The sequence below is a fragment of the Misgurnus anguillicaudatus genome, chromosome 22 (assembly GCF_027580225.2).
Source record: "Misgurnus anguillicaudatus chromosome 22, ASM2758022v2, whole genome shotgun sequence".
In the NCBI taxonomy this organism is placed as follows: domain Eukaryota; kingdom Metazoa; phylum Chordata; class Actinopteri; order Cypriniformes; family Cobitidae; genus Misgurnus; species Misgurnus anguillicaudatus.
The window spans coordinates 36625605-36634909 of NC_073358.2; the positions used below are offsets into that span (position 1 = coordinate 36625605).

Genomic DNA, 9305 nt, shown 5'->3' on the forward strand with positions numbered 1-9305 from the left:
AACAATTTACTTAACTAGACATTTTTTTGTGTTTTATTATTTATCATACATAAGCATTCTGCAACCTCACTACTAATTTATTTATGAGAACATTCTGGGTCATATTGTGCTTATGAATTTTATTTATAATGAAAAATCATTAATTTCCAGAAAGCTCATTGTCATTTTTGACTTTTTAATTTCCCCCCTCCCCAAATTAATACTTGCCAACTTAAAAATCCAATTATGCTCATTATTAAGTTTTCTTTAATTTCTTGATTGTGACTGCCATAGTTTTAGGCTCAAAACAATTACTAACAAAGTCTGCCTGACTTGAAACTTACACACATAAGAGCCTATTAAGTTTTATAAATGTTGCCCAAACTAATCCTTCTAATTATGTTCTGTTAAGAAATGTGTAATTTGACATGATTTTTATATATTAAGGTTTGGTCCTACCAGTTACTAATAGGTGTTAAATGTTGCCACCCATCTGAGCTATTTGATTTATTTAGCAACTGAGCAGTGTGAAAGAATTTAACGTGCATCAAGACAAACAGTTACACTGTAAACCATACATTTCATTTGAGGAAACAAAAAAATAAGATCTTTTCATTAGTATAAAAATATTTATTTATTCCATCCATTATGGAATTGAGTTTAATTTCAACTTAACAGCCTCACATACTGTCAGTAACTTTGAAGCATACAGTCTGAGGCCAATACGGCTGTTAAACTTGTCTGGAAATGTAGTATCTCTACTTGGAGATAACCTTGTGTGAGAAAGTTACATATAATGTCCTGTCAATTGTTGTCTTTCATCCACTGTTCAATCCACTGAATAATTTGTTCCAGATTCGTCTCGAGGTCTTCAGGTGTGTTACTGGGGAGCTGGTGGACTATCTCCTCTTTGTAGGCTTCCATGGCTTCCTCATAGATTGTCTGGAAAATTTCACACTGCACATTGTCCTGGAGCTTTTTTCCTGCGTATCCTCTGAATATGAAAGAAATTAGGTTAAATGACTAAAGCAGTAAACATAGGATGTAACTGATTTTAGAGCTGTACATTAGGCAAAGTCACGTGTTGGAATCTTTAAGCTTAGTTTGCTTCTGAAAAATAACCCATAATAAATAATTATTATGCTATTTGTGAAAAGAACAATTTTGTTGTGATATTTTTAACACAAACCTGCTTTCAAGACGGTTATAGAGATTGGTGTTGTCTGTGCGGAGGACAAAAACAATCTGAAACCAACGTTCAGGAAAGAAGTCACAGCCATGGTAATCGATGATGACCCCTCCGTCTCCTAGTTTGTCCTCCAGCTCATCCACAACCTGAACCATTAAAAGAGTCTTGTCCAAATATCTTTCACAATGTGCAGCCTAATGTATACACTGCCTGAAACTTCAATAAATAATATTTATAATTATTTAATATTTATTATGAAGTGCACTAAGTCTGTTCTTTATTTTGTTATAGAAACTTTGTAAATAAATATATTAAGAATAATCTTAATATTAAGAAAAAAGTTAACCAAAACTTGGGACATACCCTGTCTTCGTCCAGTATAGGGCAATGATATTCTTCATCAAATCCATCGAACAACTGAGCTGAAAAATTATTTTCAACATTAGCAAACTAACAAATATGAACAAATACAAAACTTTATTCAATGTAAAACAACTTAACTTACCCTCCTGTGCTAAATCTCCAACATTGATATAGGTTAATCCTGTTCTCTGAGCTAGCTCTTTTCCTAATGTGGTTTTTCCAACTCCAGGGGTTCCTGTCAATGTATGTGGGATCACCAAGTTCAATTATTAGCATTTATGGAAAAACATCATCATATTGCTTAAAAATTAAAACATGACTACATGACATGACATGGTACCTGTGAGAAGAATGTTTGGTCTCTTCATGATTCTCATTGCAATAAGGTATCACGCGTGAAAATAACTCGTTTGCTTCGATTACGATAACAGTTTACACATCCACAATGTTAGTTAACAAAAATAAATATGAATCTGTATCTGTTTGTATCTGTTAGTCATAACATCTTATGAGGAGGATCACAAAACGGTAGAGTTCAACATTAAAACGTGCTCACTACGCAGAGTGATATTGATGACGCCATCAGCGTGCGCCTGCCTGAGAAGGGGCGGGATCAACTAATCTTTAAAGGGATAGCTAACGTATTTATTTTTGGTTACGTGAAACAACAAATACTCAATATTATTCATTTCAGAAGTCTGTATGAATGACCCTGGTGAGTTTTGCTGTACCTATTATCTAAACAATGTTATACACAGAGTTATGTCGTTTTGTGCAAATAACTTGTCTATGAGTGCTAGCATTCGTGTCAAGCTAACTAACTAACGGTTAGAAGTGAACTTGCTGAATTCTGACAGTTTCACTCGGCCAAAATGCCGGACAAAGCTTTGTCCTTTCTCTCAAACCTGATTTTAAATTGATTTTCGACTGGTTTCATCCTGTTGTTTAGTTAGGAAGAAATAAGTCTCCATCGTTCTTTCTTTTCTCATTACTCAACTTGTGATTATACATAAATGTAATACATCTATTTATACCATCATTTAATGCAGTTCTATTTTCATAAGAATGTAAAGGACAACCCCACCATTGCCTTTTTAATACTTGGTTTTTAATTCCCACAGTTTTGCATAGGATAACTGAATGGGACGTCAAAGTTGATGATGTCAAAGCTGTCTCTGGGAGGAAAACAGTCCTCTGGAAAAGTATGTAGTTTCTATAAATTTACCTTCTTGATGTGATCTGACTGGTTTAAAAGTGCTTTAATGGGCTCTGTGAGAGTGATTGAAGCCGCCCTGAAACTGCAAGTCTACTTTTGTCTATAATATTAGTTTTGCTTTTATTTTATGTTAAGATCAACAGCTGGGTGGAACCATCTTTTGGTGAAGTTTTAAGAGGTGTTGGAGCAAATAAGACCCTGAGAAAAGGAACGCGTTCTGGTGAAAGCAAGACTACGAGGTGGCCAACCACTGGAGACCAAACAGTAATAAAATCTAGAAAAAGAAAAGGAGATCTTCCTGCGTCCGACAACCAGACCAGTACACCAAATCAAGCATATAAACCAGATCAGGATGAACCTTGGGTGGATATTCATGCCCCCCAATCACAGGTAAGGGAATCATGTTGATCAAGGGTGCTATGTGCATAAAACTACCTATTTGTTTTCAGTCAACCATATACTCCTAGTAAGAATTTAATGTCAAGCTGTTGCCCCCTCTCCCTCTCTCTCACAGGCTGAATTGGCAGTCCACAAAAAGAAAATTGAAGAAGTTGAAAGTTGGCTAAGAGTTCATTTGGACAAAACAAACAAGGTTGGACAAGTATATTATGATATTTAAACATTTGCTGATTTTATGTGAAATATCTTTTTTTGCAACGTTTGTAATTTTTTGCAATGTGTATCCACAGGGTGGCGCTATCTTGTTGCTCACTGGCCCTTCTGGTTGTGGGAAGACTGCCACTGTTAGAGTTCTTTCAAAGGATTTGGGTTTTCAGATCCAGGAGTGGTCAAATCCCACCACCACTTCACAATACACAACAGAGGATACGTTTACACAAAGCTTTGATCCAGGTCAGGACAGAATGTCTGAATGACTCAGGAAAACAATCTTGAAGTTTATGTACAGTAATATGACAATGCTCATAAGTGTATTGTGACTGGGAATATTACAGTTCCCTTATTTGTAAAATTTTTAAACGTTTCTTCACAATAATATATTTTATAAATTTTGTTATTTTTCCTTTTAATTGTGCACTTTAAATTTGTTTTGATCTGCTTGGTCTTTCAGTTTACATTTTTATTCCTAAAACAGATTCAAGGTTTAATCGTTTCCATGGCAGCTCGCAAACCGGGTTATTTCAGGAGTTTCTGCTAAGAGCCAACAGATACAACCGTCTACAGATGACTGGAGAGAAAAAGGCTGAAGACAGAAAAATTATTTTTGTAGAGGTACTATACAAAACTTCACTTTTGCTTTGACAGACATAAAGAAAGAAAAGTAAAAAAAGAAGCATAAATGTTATTACAAGCGCATAAGCTAAAATTAAATCACACTTTATTTTTTATTCTTGCTGATGTCAGGAATTTCCAAACCAATTTTATAGGCAACCAGGGTGCTTGCATGATATTCTCAGGTAAGCGTTAATACTATACTATAAAGTATTGTTAATAGTGAGTTATCATATGCAATTTTCCATTTTCTTTTCTTGCTCATTTAGGCAATTTAGGAAGACTGGTCGGTGCCCACTGGTAATGATCGTGTCTGATAGCCTTAGTGGGGACAAGAACTCAAGACGTCTTTTTAAGGATGTTTTGCATGAACTTGAAATTCAAAACATAAGGTAATTTCTTAAAGCTAACATAACACACGCCATTTCTTCATTTCTGATGTTAATCTGGAGTACTTATAGAGTAGTATTACATCCTTTATATCTCCAAAGAGTCTTTAGTTTAATCAGATTTGTAAAAGAAAGATTAGCTTTACCGAATCTTTCCGATAACGAACGAAAAAATGAAGGAGGAGGAGTTACTACCGCGGGAGGTAAAAATGTTCGTCACTACATGTTTGTGTTGTTTATATAATCCGCATGCGCCTTTTCCAACATAAGACAGAAGTATTACTTACCGCATGACCCAGTTGGGACTTTTCAATGAAATCCAGCGCATCAAACACACACGCAAAACTTCGCTGCTACCCCGGATAATAAACTATATTCATTTTTTCCATAAGGCTGGCTTTCTTTTCCTTACATCCAAAAACACACTTCTTTCGTGCCATTGTTAAGTTTTGAAATTAAACAAAGCTGTCGCGTGATGTGATGTTTGTAAGTTCTAGCATCTCCCGCTGATTGACGTATAGAAACCCCTAAAACTTCAGCTGGATTTTAATCTTTGACATGGCCTTACTCAGTCAATATATTAAAGATATCAAGGTTATATTTTCACATAGTGTTTTCTTTAGATTATGTAGAGTGATTTTATATAGAAAATGGTAAGTCGCTTAAAATGACTTTAGCTGGGTTTTCACATGCATGGTCACGTTTAGTCAAAACAGTAAAGACTTTACGTTTCTCTGTTTCAGTTTTAACCCTGTGGCCCCCACAAGCATGGTGAAGGTTCTAAGCCGCATTGTGACCGTTGAGGCAGGAAAGGTAAATATGGTTTATGTTTTACACCAGTTAGGCAGTTTATGGCTCTGAGATGCCATGTATTTTTCTTAGCACACGTTAATGTCGAATCTAAATTGTCTTTGCAGAGTTCAGGCAGGATCTCTATTCCTGATAAAGCTGCTTTAGAAGTTCTCAGCAGTGGAAGCTCAGGAGATATTCGTAGTGCCATCAACAGTTTGCAGTTCTCCTCATTTACTGGTAAAAATAGACAATCCTTAAAGAGATAGTTCCCTTTAAAATGAAAATTCTGTCATCATTTACTCATCATCATGTTGTTCTAAATCTGTATGAATTTCTTTTTTCCGATGAACACAAAACAAGATATTTTGAGAAATTATGGTAAACACACAGCAGATAGTGACCATTGACTTCCATAGTAGGAAAAAAATATTTTGGAAGTATTGTAATAAATAACTAAGAAAATATTTTGATAAATGATGGTAAGCATACAGTTGACGGTACCCATTAAATTCCATCATATTTTTTTATTCCTACTATGGAAGTCAATGGTCACTATCTTCGTGTTCATCAGAAAAAAGAAATTCATACAGATTTAAAACAACATGAGGATGAGTAGATGATGACAAAATTTTCATTTTAAGGTGAATTATCCCTTTGATATATGTTACCTTATTAAAGGGGACATATCATGAAAATCAGACTTTTTCTATATTTAAGTGCTATAATTGGGTCCCCAGTGCTTCTATCAAACCATTCTTTGCAAGCATGTGACAAAATAGGTCATTACAATCTGGCTCCCCTTGTGATGTCAGAAGGGGATAATACCACCTCTTTTTTTGCACTATCCAACCATGGCACTGCCATTGAGTTCATAGATAAGCTAATTTGCTTTTAAAGGACACACCAAAAAACGGCAAATTTTCTTACTCTGTTTATACAAAATATTTATTTGACATCTTAAAAAGTCTTCTTAAATGTCCCCTTTAAATTATTTTTCATTAACTTGTTTTTTTTACAGTATTACAATTAGGAAAATTGATTTTAGAATGTTGTTTCTAGGATGAATAATGGTCATTTATTTATGAATTAAATTACTTTTATTTAAGAATATGCGTCAAATCTAAAATGCAAGCTTTTCAATTCTCAGACAGTTCTCTGGAGAAGAGACTCTGGGCTTCCAAGAAGGTCAAGTCCACTTCAGCAAAAAGTGCAGTAAGGGTAAAGGGGAGAAACAAGTCTTCCAAATCTACAGATGTGCAAGATGAAAGCCCAGTTATTGGTGGAAAAGATGCCTCACTGTTCCTCTTCAGAGCTTTAGGGAAAATCCTCTACTGCAAACGTTAGTCCTATTCACATATTGCACTTGTGAAGTCCTTATTATATCCTTTTTAGATATTTAAAAAAACATTAAATAAACTGCTTGTTAATAATGGACATTTTTTAGGGGAACAGTATGAAGGCTCTCAGGTACCCAAGCTGCCTCCACATCTAACAGAGCATCAGAGGGACAAACTGCTTGTTGATCCAGAAGTACGTTAGGCTTACAGGTTACTCAACTTTTATGTTACTCAAACTAATCTAATTTAATAATGTACCAATAATCATGTGTTCCCCAGCTTGTTATTGAGCGTTCTCATATGTCTGGTGAGTTCTTCAACCTTTACCTGCATCAGAACTATCCTGACTTCTTCTCAGATGTGGAAGATATAGCAAGAGCCAGCGAGTACCTCTCTGATGCTGACTTCCTGACAGCAGAATGGAGTGTAAGTGCGGTTGTACGCCCGTAACCTCACACATAGGGAAAATAATGTAACATTTTATCCCTGAACGCTATTATCGTGTAGTATCTTGGCAACAACTTTTGTTTTTTACAGTCAAGGTCTACCATGTTGGAGTACGGATCATCGGTGGCCACTAGAGGGCTTATGCACTCAAACTCTTCTCGAGCACAAGCCAGCAGCCAATCTACTGTCGGTTTCAAGCCTCTTCATAAACCTCATTGGCTACACATAAACAAGACGGTACTTCTTTTACTGAGTATTTAGCATTATTTACTCTTTTGAATAGTTGTTAATTTTTTTACCCTTAACTGTTTATTTTTGTGATAGTATCGAGAAAATTACCAGACAGCACAATCACTCTTCGTAAATTTCTGCCTTACCCCTGTGAGCCTCCTGTCAGATATGGTGCCTTACCTTGCCAAGCTCACCAACCCAATGAGGAATCAAGGTAATGAAATAACTTCAGCAAAGTTTAAAATTACATTAATTCCATTAAAAAAAGTATTTACACTCCATACCAAAATCCAAAAAATCATTTTTACTAAAAATCTGCTTTTTTAAGGGAACTAAATACATTATTATTATTGTTTTTAGCTCAGATAGCCTTCATCCAGAACGTTGGTCATCTTTCTCAAAGAAGAGCTCCTGGCAGGTAAAATAAGCATCACAAATGTTTAGATCATTGTAGCTAAATATTGCACTAACGGTACATTCACACAGGGTGGAAGCGTTAACACTTCTCATTTACTTTTAATGGGTGACGTCATGCGTTGCCGAACTGAATTGTGGATCCATCAACTTCGCGCCACTGCCGTTACTCGCGGCAGAAGTTTAACATTTCTCAACTTTCAAGCACCAACGCGTGCGTCAGCCAATCAGATCACCTTATGCAAATAAATTACGTTTATGCAAGACCGGAGCATGTGTTGCGGCCACTGTGATTGGCTGTTGGCCACGTTTCAGACAAGCCCTCCGTCAAGCGTTAACGTTTCGGCCTCGTGTAAATGTATCGTTAAAGTTGCATTGTGTAACTTTTAGAAGGATATCTCGACAGAAATGCAATATAATATACATAACTATATTATCAATGGTAGATAAAGACTTTACAATATAAACTGTATTGTTTTTATAACCTTAGTATGAGCCGTTTTTATCTACACACACCTTGGGTTCCATTACATGGAAGTTGTAATTTTGTGCCTCAATGTTTCTACATTAGCCATAAACAGACAAACTGCTCTATAGAGAGTGCGTTTTGTCACTACGTTGTCTCAGACGATTACATGTTTGTCCTGTGGTGGTCCCTGTAGTAGCTTCACTATGGGTTTCAAAAGGAGGGGTGAGCTGTGGACTGAGCCGTTATTTGCAATTCATAGTCTTACTACTATAAGTCGCTAAAATCTACACACTGGTCCTTTAAGTGCCAAACAGTTTAAACAATTTTACATTTCAAATGTCTTAATGCACAGGTTAAGACTTGAAGCACTTGGTGACAAAGACCCTGGCGTTTTGGATACTGACAGCGAAAATGAAGATTCCCCTGGTGCTCAGTCGCTCGATCCTGGTACCACATCAGGGACTGTCACAACTGAATCTAACCTGCCAAATAGCCAAGAACTGTCTGCCAGCCAACCCCAGCCAACAAGCACTGAAGCCCTTCTGGATGAGGAAGACCTCTTGATTGAGGAATATGACAGTGATTAGCTAATCGCAAGTCATAATTTAAACAGACTTATTTAATATAACTTACTGCCTTGATGCAATTGCTGTACCTCTAGGTCACAATGTTTTCTTTAGTATGTTTTGTTTTATGATGGTAAATATTTGTAGGTGTTTGATATTTATGTGCTTCAACACATTGTGGCACTGTAGAGAAATGTTCATATGTTCATACTTGTGTTGAAATGTACATTGTGTGTTTCAGCAGTTTGTTCTAGGGTATGAGTGAAACTATTTGTAAAAAAACAAACAAACAAACATATTTTACAGCCATAATTAAAGCTTTATGTTATTGTAGTATAACATAAAACGTACTGGGACTGAATGTAGATAATCTGCACTTGAGTCAAGTTGAGGCAATAAACCAATGTGTGCAAATTTGATGATCATGTTGTTGTTTATTTATTGAGAAAATGTGTTTCTGAAAACTGAAAAATCATTGTGTTAGCTGTGCAAGATCAGATATACTAAACAAATCGAAAGCATGAAAACTTAGGGGCGGTTTTCCAGACAGGGCTTATCCTAGTCCCAGACTTAAATGCATGTTTGAGTTGCTTTAATTCAAAAACATCTTGCACTGACATATTTTAACATATATCAGTGATGCACACCTGTATTGTTTTTATGTAAGGTTTGTTTGTAAAAAC

At 35.8% G+C, this 9305-nt stretch overlaps 2 protein-coding genes across 2 annotated transcripts; one reads left to right on the plus strand and one right to left on the minus strand.

The window, feature by feature from the left end:
- Positions 1–588: 588 nt before the first annotated feature.
- On the minus strand, positions 589–2013 carry ak6 (adenylate kinase 6). The gene is made up of 5 exons (XM_055199133.2): positions 1872–2013; positions 1674–1766; positions 1532–1590; positions 1169–1314; positions 589–973 (listed from the first exon to the last, which is right to left on the minus strand). The coding sequence occupies exons 1-5, from the start codon at positions 1906–1908 to the stop codon at positions 784–786; spliced, it is 525 nt and encodes a 174-aa protein (XP_055055108.1). The 5' UTR covers positions 1909–2013; the 3' UTR covers positions 589–783.
- A 99-nt stretch (positions 2014–2112) lies between these two features.
- On the plus strand, positions 2113–9041 carry rad17 (RAD17 checkpoint clamp loader component). Its single transcript, XM_055199124.2, has 17 exons — positions 2113–2246; positions 2653–2733; positions 2883–3137; positions 3262–3339; positions 3437–3599; positions 3841–3977; positions 4110–4162; positions 4247–4369; positions 5110–5179; positions 5284–5395; positions 6306–6497; positions 6603–6688; positions 6775–6921; positions 7033–7179; positions 7267–7387; positions 7534–7591; positions 8409–9041. The coding sequence occupies exons 2-17, from the start codon at positions 2689–2691 to the stop codon at positions 8641–8643; spliced, it is 2022 nt and encodes a 673-aa protein (XP_055055099.2). The 5' UTR covers positions 2113–2246; positions 2653–2688; the 3' UTR covers positions 8644–9041.
- The last annotated feature ends 264 nt before the right edge of the window (positions 9042–9305 follow it).